This window comes from Salmo salar, chromosome ssa15 (assembly GCF_905237065.1).
Source record: "Salmo salar chromosome ssa15, Ssal_v3.1, whole genome shotgun sequence".
NCBI classification, from domain to species: domain Eukaryota; kingdom Metazoa; phylum Chordata; class Actinopteri; order Salmoniformes; family Salmonidae; genus Salmo; species Salmo salar.
This window is the reverse complement of record NC_059456.1, coordinates 93,013,994-93,029,394: the sequence shown is the minus strand read 5'-3', so window position 1 is coordinate 93,029,394 and position 15,401 is coordinate 93,013,994. Positions and strand designations below refer to the sequence as shown.

The 15,401-nt window shown below is 43.3% G+C and overlaps 1 protein-coding gene across 1 annotated transcript; it reads left to right on the top strand.

The window, feature by feature from the left end:
* The first annotated feature begins 278 nt into the window (after positions 1 to 278).
* hoxc1ab (homeobox protein HoxC1ab) lies at positions 279 to 4,077 on the top strand. Its single transcript, NM_001139537.1, is given in 4 exon segments — positions 279 to 897; positions 3,687 to 4,001; positions 4,003 to 4,008; positions 4,010 to 4,077. Coding segments are annotated over 4 exon segments (984 nt in total). The 5' UTR covers positions 279 to 302.
* The last annotated feature ends 11,324 nt before the right edge of the window (positions 4,078 to 15,401 follow it).

Sequence of the window (15,401 nt, the reverse complement as noted above, 5' to 3'; positions counted from 1 at the left end):
CAGCTATTGTCTGCTGTACTGGAGTCCATTAATTTGACCACCTGAAATGAGTCCACAACTTGATTGGCTTGGTTAATCAGTGTGTTGTCCCCGGTGGATGACATAGATGTCCATCTATTGGCCAAGACCAAGAGGGCACGTCATCTCCATCAATCAGAGATCGAATTTCTCCAGGGCATGTCCCTCTGACTGTCTATGGTCGCTATCTCGGTCATCCATGCGTTATTGGGTGTTAGCTAGAGGCCACCCGTCCATGAGTCCTATAACCGTTTGACCGATCCAATGATTATGCGTAGGTGATAATGAATTTGTATCAACAGTTAACGTGCGATGGGGAGAGTAGCGCTCTGTTCGCAGGGGGATACCGACCAAGGGAGATCAGGATAGGTGACTTGGACCAGATCATTTCTCCAGAACTTGGAGCTGGCAATGAGGGTAACTCTTTATCAGAGGGTGACACGGGATATTCATTACAACACAGTTACCCGTCTTTCTCCGGTGCCAATTCTGCAACCGACTGCACCGTTACTCAGCTCCCAGTCTACTCAGGCTCGAGCAGCTCTCCTCTGACACAGAGTCAGGGCTTTTCAACCACGCCACCGGCCTGCCTTCACTACTCTCGTCTCCCCTCCTACCACCGGGTGCAGGAACACGACTTCCCGGGACTTGGGTACTCCTCTTCCACACACATCACCGGGACTGAGGCGCTGGCGCACGCTGAATTCGGGTCTATAAATGCGCACATTAAAATCTACACTCATGATGGGTCAAATGTTCACTTTGCTGTTGTGGACAGTAGCTCTCCCTCCGACCCCAAGTGTAAGGTAGCTGAACTCAGTCACAGGAGCAAAACTTTTGATTGGATGAACGTGAAGAAGAGAAGTCAAGCTCGGACGGGTAAGTTTTGGAGTTCACATTTCCATTTGGAAAGACAATAAGCATCTTATTGACAAACTACTTTTTAAAACATTGTATTTATTGTTGATACGAAAACCAATAGCACCTATAACTTATAGTAAACTGTCATTGATTCATCAACATAGCCTACTATTGGAAAGTATACAATTGAATGTGCCATATTCACTATTCAGTATGAAGGACAGTGCTGTGCTGTGAGGAAGTACAGACTAGGCTACTGTGCTACGGGCAACAAAGTGTGACGTGTTCGAGCGTAGATTAAGTTTCGTAAAGTCGCTCAACATCATCAACAACCTTTTTTAAAATAAGAAAATTATACATTTGGATGCATGTAGCCTATTTTTCAGCGTGTGATGGCTCAAAATGTACAAATACATGCATACTTGTGAATTTACCTTTAACAAAACTTCCAGCAAAAATATTGGAGCATGCTGGAGCATGCTTTTGCGGCACAGTCGATAGCGCGCCGGACTTCGGGCTTGAAGGTCGAGGGTTCGAGACCTGCTCCCTGCCTGTTTCATTACAATATGATAACTGTAATACTTACAATTCCTGAATCAGCCTACCACAATAACCATATGTGACAATTGAACTATGTATTCTACCCGGATTGGGATAATCGGAATGGACTGGGATACGGGCAGGGGAGGCTGGGCGAGGTGTACATGGTTATTGTACAGTGTAGGCCAACTTGCCTCTCTCTACCTATTGGGCACAGAAAAAGGATGGATATATTTCCCATACTAGAACACAATAGAAGGGAATAAAATAAAATAATAGAATATAAATATAATAGCTATCCACGTGCTTTGCTTTCACATCACTGTGCTCTGACAATGCAATATTGCCTGGGTGTGCAGTGTGCAATGCAGCTAATGTTAAGTTTAGCCAAACTCACTCCCTATAACGTTAGTAACATCAGAGCTCTCTGCTTATTGATTATCTGTCTGTACAGTAATGAGAGCGTTGTGTATTGATCTCAGTGCCCAGCACCTTTACATGTGTCCGTTTTAACATAATCATTGTCACATATCATCAGTCCACCAACATCTCATGAGCCTTTACTGTGACATTCAGCATAAACGTTCTGATTTCACAGAAATGAGATCATACAACTCATGTAGAATACGTGGTATATTTAAAAAAATACCTTGAGTATCTTGACTTTGCCCATTAAAAGTAATTTCTCATCCTGACAAAGAGATGTCGTCTCACAAGACCTCACAGCATAATATCTAAATCTGAGTATCCAGTGTGAGGTGAAAAGGGAAAACTATGAGCTCACAGCCTTCGGAACATCTCGAACACATCTGAATAAAGAGATGCTTTATTGGGGTGATATGGACCCAGTAGAGATCCTTCTGTCTCGTTCTATTATGACGTGCAATCTGGGCCTGTATTCACAAAGCGTCTCAGAATAGGATCTAGGATCAGTTTGCCTTTTTAACCATAATGAATATAAATTATATGGACAAGGGGAACGCTTCAGAAATAAAGCCTCTAGAGTTTGAAGACGACATGGATGCCTTCTTTGTAGTCTGTCTCAGAGACATACAAATACAGTATAACAATTAATGCTGTCGACGCGTATCAGTTGGTACCAGGCTGACAGTTCATATGGTCACCACATATGTCTTCATTTATATTGATTGTTAATGTTGCTTGCCAGGACTGGTATCAATGTCCTCTAGCCAGCTTTCTAAGCTACCATAGAAACAGCTGCAAAGATATTGATATAGTATCTGTAAGGATGATTTCCAGGGTTGGAGTAGATCTCTTTAGCGCTACATTGTTAGCAGTAGTATGATTAGTGACAGCAGCAGCAACGTTTCAGGGGGGTATATTAGTCTTGGCACGAAGCAAAGCATCCCTATGTTCTCTCTTGCATAAAGGCCTACCACCCCTCTGCCTCTTGACCTGCTGGTACAGTGTATATACTCCCAGTGTGTCATTCTTCGATTATGCTCTGACAGCACCTGAATTACTGTGGGCAGGATGCCCAGATGGCTGAGGCAATGTGTATCGATATCTCTCTCTCTCTCTCTCTCTCTCTCTCTCTCTCTCTCTCTCTCTCTCTCTCTCTCCTTAACTTCTTCTCTTCTTTCTCTCTCTCTCCTTGGCTGGGAAGGCCTCGGCTCGGCGGCTTGCCCTGGCTTTTGCTGGCTGGCTATTTCTTAAGCGTGCAAGTCATTCCTCAAATATTTTCATTTTACGCCTTCTGGCCAGCGCCAATTTCTATTATCTTAGACGCCATTAATCAGAATGTGATTATCTATTCATGAGAGCCAAAGCGCTTATTTACTTACTGTACTGTTTTGTCTGTCTATGTTTTTTCATATTCACTATTGGCTACTGCCTGTCTCTGACATGTCAACCTTTATCATAGGAGCTTTCTGTTCTCTCTGATATAGGCCCTGTTAGATAGCCTGTACCTGTACTGTGATATACGTTATTACACCCAACACCTGTCCTCACGGTACAGATACACCCGTATCAGGAACTTCACAGCTGAATGTTTGGCACAAGAGCACGTGAATGTGGCGCTAGAGCCAAGTTTCCCCCGCGCAATCATCTACTCCAGTTTATGGATGTTAATACACTTAACCAATTAACTGAATTAACCTATTTAATATATGTTTTATAAGTAATTGTGATTGATATAAACCGGTAGTCATACATTTTGTACTGTCTATATTTTATGGCTGGGTTACTTCATTGAATTCAGCCGATATATTTATACTATACCTGTGTTTTAACTGTCTTTTCAGCCAAGATGCACATGGCCTGTGGATTAAGTTTAGTCGCTCCGGGCGTCAGTATGGACAGAGGAGGTGGAGGTAACCCCAGCATTCCCACCGATGGGCATCATATTACCGCTAACGGGGTACTAAGGACCAGTTTCACCACCAAACAGCTCACAGAGCTCGAGAAGGAGTTCCACTTCAACAAGTACCTGACGCGCGCCAGACGCGTGGAGATCGCGAGCGCCCTGCAACTGAGCGAGACGCAGGTGAAGATTTGGTTCCAGAACCGGCGCATGAAACAGAAGAAATTAATGCGCGAGGGCCTTCTCCCGGTGGCCCCTCCCGTGTCCTCGAGCTGCTCAGAAAGCTCACGCTCCAACAGCCTGGACACTTATTCCTCTCCTGGACAACTTGAACCGACCTCATGCTCCCCCAAACACCTGCCGCCCCTTAACACTCAACTAGAGGAAGTGTCTCATGCGTTACACAATAAGGTGTGTAATAGTGGCAGACAGTATCATCAACATGCAGGTTCTTTGATTCTCCATTAGGAGGAATTTCTTCCTAATTGGTTAATCAGGGTCATGTTGTTTTTCACAACAAAAACACGGAAAACAGGGTCAGTGTCGTGAACTCCAGAATGTGTTATTGTAAATATTTGACTCAGCGATTCCTCATTTTAGAGGCGCATATAGTCCTGAGACTTTTAATCGGAGTAGCCTATTCAAAAGGACATTTGAGTTGCGCTCTTTTGTCAGGTGAAATAATATAAAGATTCATGCACTTTATGAGTTTATACCAAATAACATAACTTTATTCAGACAACCAATATTATTATATTTATTTGTGTATTTAGTAGGCCTACTAAACTTATTGATTTAGTTATTTATTGTCTCGTACATGTCATTAAAGCATAACTACAATAACGTTGTGGCCAGTTCTTTCTTCGGAACAGCCTACTTAAAATCTTCTTGACTAAAATGTCTACATTTCCGTCAGCATTTATCTTGTTTTAAAATAATATCCAATTGATTTTAAATTTTCCAGTGACTTTCAAGGACCGCATAAGGCTGAAAGCTAATTCCAAAAGAATTTCTGTCAATAGCCTATCTAAAGTAAATGTATTTTGGTTATACACATTTTGAATAACTTAAAAGTTATTTGAATTGTATTATCTTATATTTACCTATTTCATGTTCTTGAATATGAATCATTCTTGCATTTATTTTCCTTTCTCTATTCAACATTGTTGGTTCCTCTCTCTCTCTTCACTTTCACCCGTTGTATTTCTATATGTCTTAAAGGTTAATGGTTTTAATTATCCCGCCAGCACTTAAGGATTAATGTGGTAATTGACTGATAGATCTATTGATTGGCAGGTTTAATGCATTGATCAAAGTTAATCATACCATTTTAATCAAATATTTGAACGCATTTCAACGGAACTGCAAGTGCAAATGATTGTAGAATTCTCTTTCCTAAACGAGTGAGCTATAGCCTTATCATAAACATATTTCAGAAATTAAGAATCCACTTCTGAATACTTTTTACAGTTTGAACACTCATGGTTCGACGATAAAACGCTCTCTAAACTGTCATGTTATCTTATAAATGAGCAAATGAATTGCCTGGGCTCGCACGACACCTCTGAAATGCATTCCGTAGAGATTCGTTTAATGCCTCATAAAAACGTTATTAAATGGAGTAACAGGTTATCCGGGGTGTTAATATATAGGACTTATAGCTTAATGTCACCTTTAAAACCACACAAGAGATAAACAATTTTTTTGTTGAAATATCGAATACGCTCCTAATTTAATTTAGTAGATTAGTTTTTGTGTGTGTTATTTATCACCAGTAAATGTGGTGCAGGGCTGAAAATTACAAAACAATTGGAAACACGGAATTGCTTCATTTACTTGGTGTAAACTATTGGCCTACTTACGAATACCTTCATTTAAATGAATTGCAAGTGTAGACAATTGTACTTGTATTTTGGGATTTTCAATGCATAGTTTTACATGAATGAATATGCCACTATTGTAGAGTTATTATGGACACATGCACATAAGTTTGTGCAAGTCTTGCTAATGTATGCAGTTACTCCAGAGTTCAACTCTGACCTGGTGACCTTCAACATGCCTACAGACGACAGTGACCTGGTCAGTGAGTCAAGGAGAGAAAGATGATCCTTCATCTGGGTGACCTCAGAGGCTCACAAGCTTTATGGCTTTTTCAACAAGGAAACAAACTTTTGTTCAGGACAATATTTCATCCAGCATTGAATCGGCCCCAGAAGAATAGTATTCTATAGCCTGATACTAGAACACTATTCATTTTCACTATTCAACATTGAATCGGCCCCAGAAGAATAGTATTCTATAGCCTGATACTAGAACACTATTCATTTTCACTATTCAACATTGAATCGGCCCCAGAAGAATAGTATTCTATAGCCTGATACTAGAACACTATTCATTTCGCTCTAATTATGGATCTGTTACGATCATGCTTATTATTTGATAACATTCAATTTTGTAGTCCTCCATTGCATTTCATTTGTTATTAAATTGTTATGCAACAATGTCATATGGAAATGATGTATTCAGTATGCTCCTCCATTGCATGTCAACAGTTAATCGACAAAAACTTATTGCCTCCTTTGTCAAATAATTCTGCCAAAAGTGCTCCCTACAGCCATTTTTTTAGTTAATTAGTTTTTACCTACAAGAACTTGAAAAAACAATGAAACTATACAGACTTAATTCATAAAGCTGAAGTCTAATGCCTTTAATGCCTTATGACCTGAGAAAGATGAGCTTGGATGAATCAATGGGAGGATAACTGTGCAACCTCAGGCAGTGCACTGTACCAAATGTATTTGTATATTTTGCACAGTAACTTAAAGTCATTTAAAGTCATTTAAATACACACCATTAGTTTTGCTTCCTGCAATAAAACATGATGACCATATTAGGAATGCTATAAGGAATTAATTACAAAATATACTCACTATTACAGTATAATGTTGATGATGATGATGTTTCTGATGTGCATGATAAAGATGAAAATGATGATTATGATTTTGATGCACTGTTATTTGACTCAATTAGCGGACTTTAACTAAAATGTATAAATATGCCCCATATCTCGTGGACACAGAGGCACTGAGCAGCTAGCAATAACTGGTTTTAAGCATCTGTACACATATCCTTGAGCTCCTGAAAACACCTTTCTAGTCGTCCTCTGACAGGTTCAGCATTGGGCTGCCTGCCTGTCAATTGATGAGAGCACCTTTGCAATTTTGTGTAGATTGACATTTAGTTTGAAACCATTCAACCATTGTTGTCTGATGGATCATTACTCCTCTTTCCTCTCTTTTCCCAAGATGCACAGCTCCCTCATCACAGTGACAGCTCTGTCATGCACTGACACTAGTATTAATAAGGGTTCAAAACTATTCAAAACGTGTTTTGAAATGGTTGAACCCAGTCAAAACTTTTATATTGCATAGTGAGTTGAAAACTTTTTATATTGCAAGCATTCAGAGACATATCTAAAGTTAAACCATAAATCCTTGAGTTTTTCCGGGACCACATGGCTATAACAGGAGCCATGCAATTATTCTGGTTATAGCAATATGGACACCTGTTCTCATGCAATATGGACACCTGTTCTCATGCAATATGGACACCTGTTCTCATGCTTACGAGCCCAATAGCATTAGATACCGTAACTCATTTAAATGCATAATGATTCAAAGGCATGTTGCATTACTTTTGCATTTACATGTGTAAGTGATTTCTTACTTGCTTTATTGTAATTCATTAATTCAGTAAACCTAGTATTAACGTAATGCATAATGTACATGCAATAAGTGTACTCTGAAATTAAATCAATTTAAACATTTCATTGCTACTAATGAATTTAAATAAATACTGTTGTTCCGGGGTATCTCTCTCTCTCTCTCTCTCTCTCTCTCTCTCTCTCTCTCTCTCTCTCTCTCTCTCTCTCTCTCTCTCTCTCTCTCTCTCTCTCTCTCTCTCTCGCTCTCTCTTGGCTATCCTATGTTTGTTTGAGAATTGATTATTCAAAGCAGCGATAAACATATGCACACACATGCACACACGCACCCACACCACAGTTCTTTCCTCTTCTCCTCCTCCTCCAGCAACCAGGTGTTTGGGGACAGCTTACAGTCTCAGCGTATTTCTGTGTATAAAGAAAACAGCAGCACTCAGCACTTCTGGCTGCCGGACAAGGGAAATGTCCTCTTGGACAGGTCTGCGATCAAGTCAGCTCAAGGTAGAGGTAGAGCGAGGAAGAGAGAGGAAGCGAGGAAGAGAGAGGAAGAGGTAGGAGGGGGAGAGTGAGGGAGAGAGAGAGGAAGAGATGGAGAGAGAGAGAGAGAGAGAAAGGTAGAACGAGAGAAGAGAGACATGGAGAGAGGAAGAGAAAGGGAGGGAGGGAGAGAGAGAGAGAGAGAGAGAGAGAAAGGTAGAATGAGAGAAGAAGAGAGACATGGAGAGAGGAAGAGAAAGGGACGGAGAGAGAGAGGAGGGAGATAGAGAAAGGAGGGGTGCATTCAGAGGTGAAACTGTGTCAAGGTTGCATGTTTATTGCATAGGAATTCTCCTGTTATTTCCCCATACAGACATTGAATAGAGACAGGTTTGTCTCTGAGCCTTAGACAAAGCAGTTGGCTGCAGGCTCAGAAAGGATTCCTCCTCTCCTCAGGAAAACACACATCAGTAAAATGAATGGATGTCACTGCAGATTGTGTGTGCAGAGCTACTGACCTCTATCCTACAGCTCTGTTTACATTGGCGCTTTGTATTGCCCTTTTAAAAATTGCACACAGGCATAAAGTGAGTAGGGAAAACAAAACAATAAGCCTCTACAGGGGTTGCTGACGCTGCATTCAAGATATCAGACATACTTTAGTCTAGCTGTTGTAATGAAGGAGCCCTAAAGTTATTTTTGGAATTCATTTTAATAGAAGATAGATTTTTGGATTGATGGTTTTGTAGGATGCATAAAAAATATTTCATACAAAATAATCAATATTTGATTCTGATTTTTTCACTTCAAATGAGGCAATAACATTTACTTCCGGTACCAGTATTTAGAGTACACACACACACACACACACACACACACACACACACACACACACACACACACACACACACACACACACACACACACACACACACACACACACACACACACACAAAACAAAACATCATACATGAGCCATGCAATGCCTATTTGTCTGAACTAAAGTCGACCCCCCCTTCTCTGCTGCCCGAGGGAGGTTACCATAATGACAGGCTCTCAGACATATGGAGAAGAGCGGGGGTAGCACAGGGGAGTAGGAAGGTGGTGCGGCGGGGCAGAAGAGAGAGGAGAGGAGAGAGGAAGGAAGCAGGGAGGTGGGGCGGTGGACCAAGGAGAGAGGAGGGGAGAAGGGAGGTGGGGCGGCGGGCAGAGGAGAGAGGACAGGAGAGAGGAGGGGAGCAGGAAGCAGGGAGGTGGGGCAGTGGGCAGAGGAGAGAGGACAGGAGAGAGGTGGGGCGGCGGACAGAGGAGAGAGGACAGGAGAAGAGAAGGGGCGGGTGCGGTTCGAGGACACTTTCTTTCTTTCAGATATGTCTTTGTGCCTCATCTGTGAATCATCCGTGCGTGCTGAATAGGAGCCCAGTTCATGAACCTTTCTCAGTCAGGTCTGTGCCAGCCATCAGCCACTACTTTTGTTTATTTTTCACAGAGCAGAGAAAAGAAAACTGATTTCCGTACAATCACGTCCCTGAACCTATGTTTTCCTGAGGAGACATAACAATACTACAATTATATGAACAAAACGTTTACACATGCAGTATTGTTTGAAACATTATACACATTTCATAGTCCTTGGCTGTTTTTTAAACTAACATGTCTAAATGTTGAGATATTTTGTCATATACTCTAGGATATGTGAGACGGACTGCGGCACTGGTCTGGATGACTATAAAAACATATTTTCATCAGTCCCTTTATGAAAAGAGGGTCAATCAAACCTCAGGCTCTACCCCTCCTTTCCCTTATTTACTCATCACTCCCTCTTTCTCTCCTGCTGCCTCCATTCCCCTCACACCATCCTTCTCTCCTGCTGCCTCCCCACTCCCCTCACACCATCCTTCTCTCCTGCTGCCTCCCCACTCCCCTCACACCATCCTTCTCTCCTGCTGCCTCCCCACTCCCCTCACACCATCCTTCTCTCCTGCTGCCTCCCCACTCCCCTCACACCATCCTTCTCTCCTGCTGCCTCCCCACTCCCCTCACACCATCCTTCTCTCCTGCTGCCTCCCCACTCCCCTCACACCATCCTTCTCTCCTGCTGCCTCCCCACTCCCCTCACACCATCCTTCTCTCCTGCTGCCTCCCCACTCCCCTCACACCATCCTTCTCTCCTGCTGCCTCCCCACTCCCCTCACACCATCCTTCTCTCCTGCTGCCTCCCCACTCCCCTCACACCATCCTTCTCTTCCTCGCTGCCATTCCTCTTCCCTCTCTCCTTCCCTCTCTCTCTCAATTCAAAGGGGCTTTATTGGCAATAAACAAAAGTGAGAAGAAACATATTTAACAATATCAACAAAAAACGATTAGAAATGAAATGTTAACATTGCATTAAAAAGATAAAGACATCTCACGGTTTATATTATCAACTATGTACAGTGTTTTAGCAGTGTACAAATAGTTGTAGTATGAATAGTGGAGAAATATTGGTGGTATTTAAATGTTGTTTGTGTTCCACTGGTTGCCATTTTTCACAGGGATGTTGGCCCATGTTGACTCCAATGTTTCCCAGTTTCAATTTGTCTGGATGTCCTTTTGGTGGTAGACCACTCTTGAAATACACAGGAAACTGTTGAGCATGAAAAACCCAGCAGCGTTGCCTGACATCTACTACCATACCCTGTTCAAAGGCACTTCATCTTTTGTCTTGCCCATTCACCCTCAATGTACACTCAACCCTCAATGTACACTCAACCCTCAATGTACACTCAACCCTCAATGTACACTCAACCCTCAATGTACACTCAACCCTCAATGTACACTCAACCCTCAATGTACACTCAACCCTCAATGTACACTCAACCCTCAATGTACACTCAACCCTCAATGTACACTCAACCCTCAATGTAGACTCAACCCTCAATGTACACTCAACCCTCAATGTAGACTCAACTCTCAATGTACACTCAAACCTCAATGTACACTCAACCCTCAATGTAGACTCAACCCTCAATGTAGACTCAACCCTCAATGTAGACTCAATCTTCAATGTAGACTCAATCCTCAATGTACACTCAAACCTCAATGTAGACTCAACTCTCAATGTAGACTCAACCCTCAATGTAGACTCAACCCTCAATGTACACTCAACCCTCAATGTACACTCAACCCTCAATGTACACTCAATCCTCAATGTAGACTCAAACCTCAATGTACACTCAACCCTCAATGTACACTCAACCATCAATGTACGTGTCTAAAAGGTGGTCATACATTTGGCAGGAGGTTAGGAAGTGCAGCTCAGTTTCCACCTCATTTTGTGGGTAGTGTGCACATAGCCTGTCTTCTCTTGAGAGCCAGGTCTCCCTACGGCGGCCTTTCTCAATAGCAAGGCTATGCTCACTGAGTCTGTACATAGTCAAATCTTTCTTTAAGTTTGGGTCAGTCACAGTGGTCAGGTATTCTGCCACTGTGTACTCTCTGTTTAGAGCCAGATAGCATTCCAATTTGCTCAGTATTATTTTTTATATACACTGCTCAAAAAAATAAAGGGAACACTAAAATAACACATCCTAGATCTGAATGAATGAAATAATCTTATTAAATACTTTTTTCTTTACATAGTTGAATGTGCTGACAACAAAATCACACAAAAATAATCAATGGAAATCCAATTTATCAACCCATGGAGGTCTGGATTTGGAGTCACACTCAAAATTAAAGTGGAAAACCACACTACAGGCTGATCCAACATTGATGTAATGTCCTTAAAACAAGTCAAAATGAGGCTCAGTAGTGTGTGTGGCCTCCACGTGCCTGTATGACCTCCCTACAACGCCTGGGCATGCTCCTGATGAGGTGGCGGATGGTCTCCTGAGGGATCTCCTCCCAGACCTGGACTAAAGCATCTGCCAACTCCTGGACAGTCTGTGGTGCAACGTGGCGTTGGTGGATGGAGCGAGACATGATGTCCCAGATGTGCTCAATTGGATTCAGGTCTGGGGAACGGGCGGGCCAGTCCATAGCATCAATGCCTTCCTCTTGCAGGAACTGCTGACACACTCCAGCCACATGAGGTCTAGCATTGTCTTGCATTAGGAGGAACCCAGGGCCAACCGCACCAGCATATGGTCTCACAAGGGGTCTGAGGATCTCATCTCGGTACCTAATGGCAGTCAGGCTACCTCTGGCGAGCACATGGAGGGCTGTGCGGCCCCCCAAAGAAATGCCGCCCCACACCATGACTGACCCACCGCCAAACCGGTCATGCTGGAGGATGTTGCAGGCAGCAGAATGTTCTCCACGGCGTCTCCAGACTCTGTTACGTCTGTCACATGTGCTCAGTGTGAACCTGCTTTCATCTGTGAAGAGCACAGGGCGCCAGTGGCGAATTTGCCAATCTTGGTGTTCTCTGGCAAATGCCAAACGTCCTGCACGGTGTTGGGCTGTAAGCAAAACCCCCACCTGTGGACGTCGGGCCCTCATACCACCCTCATGGAGTCTGTTTCTGACCGTTTGAGCAGACACATGCACATTTGTTGCCTGCTGGAGGTCAATTTGCAGGGCTCTGGCAGTGCTCCTCCTGCTCCTCCTTGCACAAAGGCGGAGGTAGCGGTCCTGCTGCTGGGTTGTTGCCCTCCTACGGCCTCCTCCACATCTCCTGATGTACTGGCCTGTCTCCTGGTAGCGCCTCCATGCTCTGGACACTACGCTGACAGACACAGCAAACCTTCTTGCCACAGCTCGCATTGATGTGCCATCCTGGATGAGCTGCACTACCTGAGCCACTTGTGTGGGTTGTAGACTCCGTCTCATGCTACCACTAGAGTGAAAGCACCGCCAGCATTCAAAAGTGACCAAAACATTAGCCAGGAAGCATAGGAACTGAGAAGTGGTCTGTGGTCACCACCTGCAGAACCACTCCTTTATTGGGGGTGTCTTGCTAATTGCCTATAATTTCCACCTGTTGTCTATTCCATTTGCACAACAGCATGTGACATTTATTGTCAATCAGTGTTGCTTCCTAAGTGGACAGTTTGATTTCACAGAAGTGTGATTGACTTGGAGTTACATTGTGTTCCCTTTATTTTTTTGAGCAGTGTATTTATTCAGTGTGTCAAATAGTTATCTTTTTCTTTCTCATGATTGGGTCTAATTGTGTTGCTGTCCTAGGGCTCTGTGGGGTCTGTTTGTGTTTGTGAAATGGCTGAGAGGACTCTTCTCTAAGTTAATCTCTCTGTAGGTGAGGGCTTTGTGATGGAATGTGTGAGCACCGCCGCCTTTTCTGGATGTTGACATCTAGCTGTTATAGTCCTCGTTCTGATCTGCATTGTTTAGGGGGTCTGCATTGCACACAAAGTATATTTTTACAGAAATCTGTATGTGGAGCCTCAATCAGATGTTTGTTCCATTTTGTGAGTTATTGGTTGGTGAGTGGACCCAGACTTCACAACCATAGAGGGAAATGGGTTCTATAACTGATTGCAGTATTTTTAGCCAGATTCTCTCTCTCTCTCTCTCTCTCTCTCTCTATGAGGGACTGACCTTCAGGGTTGGGGAGGTCAAGTGATACAAGGTCATTGGCAGGTCGTCTCCTCTGACTGGCTGATTTCTAAAAGCACTTCTGGCAGCAGCCAATCACGCCCCTCTCGCTCTGACTCCCCCTCTACACACACACACACACACACACACGCGCGCAAGCACGCTCACATACAGAAACACACACCCACACACACATGCGCACACTCCAACCCCACCCCCCTTACCAATCTCCCCTACAGCTCCACACTCCACTCATGTCACGTGACGATGGTGAGGCGGGTGTCAGTGATTGGATGATGGATGATGCTTTTAGTACCTGTTTAGAATGAAGCTGTCCACATAGCACTGTAATTACCCACTCCCAGGCGACAGCTGCCCAACATCATTTTGGTTTTTTGACCTGATCTAGTGCAGAGTAAGATGGCTTCCTTCAGGTAGTGGGTGTGTGTACAGTTACAGATAGTAAAGATATAGTGTGTGTGTGTGTGTGTGTGTCTACAGTATGTGTGGATGAAGATAGGGGTGTGTCTACAGTATGTGTGGATGAAGATAGGGGTGTGTCTACAGTATGTGTGGATGAAGATAGGGGTGTGTCTACAGTATGTTTGGATGAAGATAGGGGTGTGTCTACAGTATGTGTGGATGAAGATAGGGGTGTGTCTACAGTATGTGTGGATGAAGATAGGGGTGTGTCTACAGTATGTGTGGATGAAGATAGGGGTGTGTCTACAGTATGTGTGGATGAAGATTGGGGTGTGTACAGTATGTGTGGATGAAGATAGGGGTGTGTCTACAGTATGTGTGGATGAAGATAGGGGTGTGTCTACAGTATGTGTGGATGAAGATAGGGGTGTGTGTACAGTATGTGTGGATGAAGATAGGGGTGTGTGTACAGTATGTGTGGATGAAGATAGGGGTGTGTCTACAGTATGTGTGGATGAAGATAGTGGTGTGTCTACAGTATGTGTGGATGAAGATAGGGGTGTGTCTACAGTATGTGTGGATGAAGATTGGGGTGTGTCTACAGTATGTGTGGATGAAGATAGGGGTGTGTCTACAGTATGTGTGGATGAAGATAGGGGTGTGTGTACAGTATGTGTGGATGAAGATAGGGGTGTGTGTACAGTATGTGTGGATGAAGATAGGGGTGTGTCTACAGTATGTGTGGATGAAGATAGGGGTGTGTACAGTATGTGTGGATGAAGATAGGGGTGTGTACAGTATGTGTGGATGAAGATAGGGGTGTGTCTACAGTATGTGTGGATGAAGATTGGGGTGTGTGTACAGTATGTGTGGATGAAGATAGGGGTGTGTACAGTATGTGTGGATGAATATAGGGGTGTGTACAGTATGTGTGGATGAAGATAGGGGTGACTAGGAATCTTCCATTCTGGATTTCTGGAAAAACCTTGGTAATTTGTGAAAGTTACCAGTATTTTGCAACCCTAATGTGTGTACAGTATGTGGGAAGCTGTGTTTGTGTTCTAGACTTGGGTGAAGCTGTGTTTGTGTGCAGTTAAAGTATGTGTGGGTGCAAATGGGTGTGTGTACAGTATGAAGATGTGTGTGTGTGTTGTGGATTAAGGTCAATAGGTCAATAGAATTCAGTAAGCCTATGCTGTATAGCCTGAGGCAAGTATGAATATTTCACTATGTACTGCATACATACAGTCGTGCCAAGGGGACCGGCGCCATAACAGTGACAATGAAACATGCATAAGCAGCTCCTCGTTTGACCTATGGAAGGATCATAAATCCATAAATCCTAAATGAAGCAGCGTTTCAGCTCCATTTTGGCCTGGGCTTCCAGCGCCAGTCCCAGCTGGCTTGCCTGTCTCTCAGAGATGGGCAGTATTTCTGTTACATGTATTTGAAATAAGTATTTTAATTACATCTGAGTTTCTTGTATTACATTGGGCT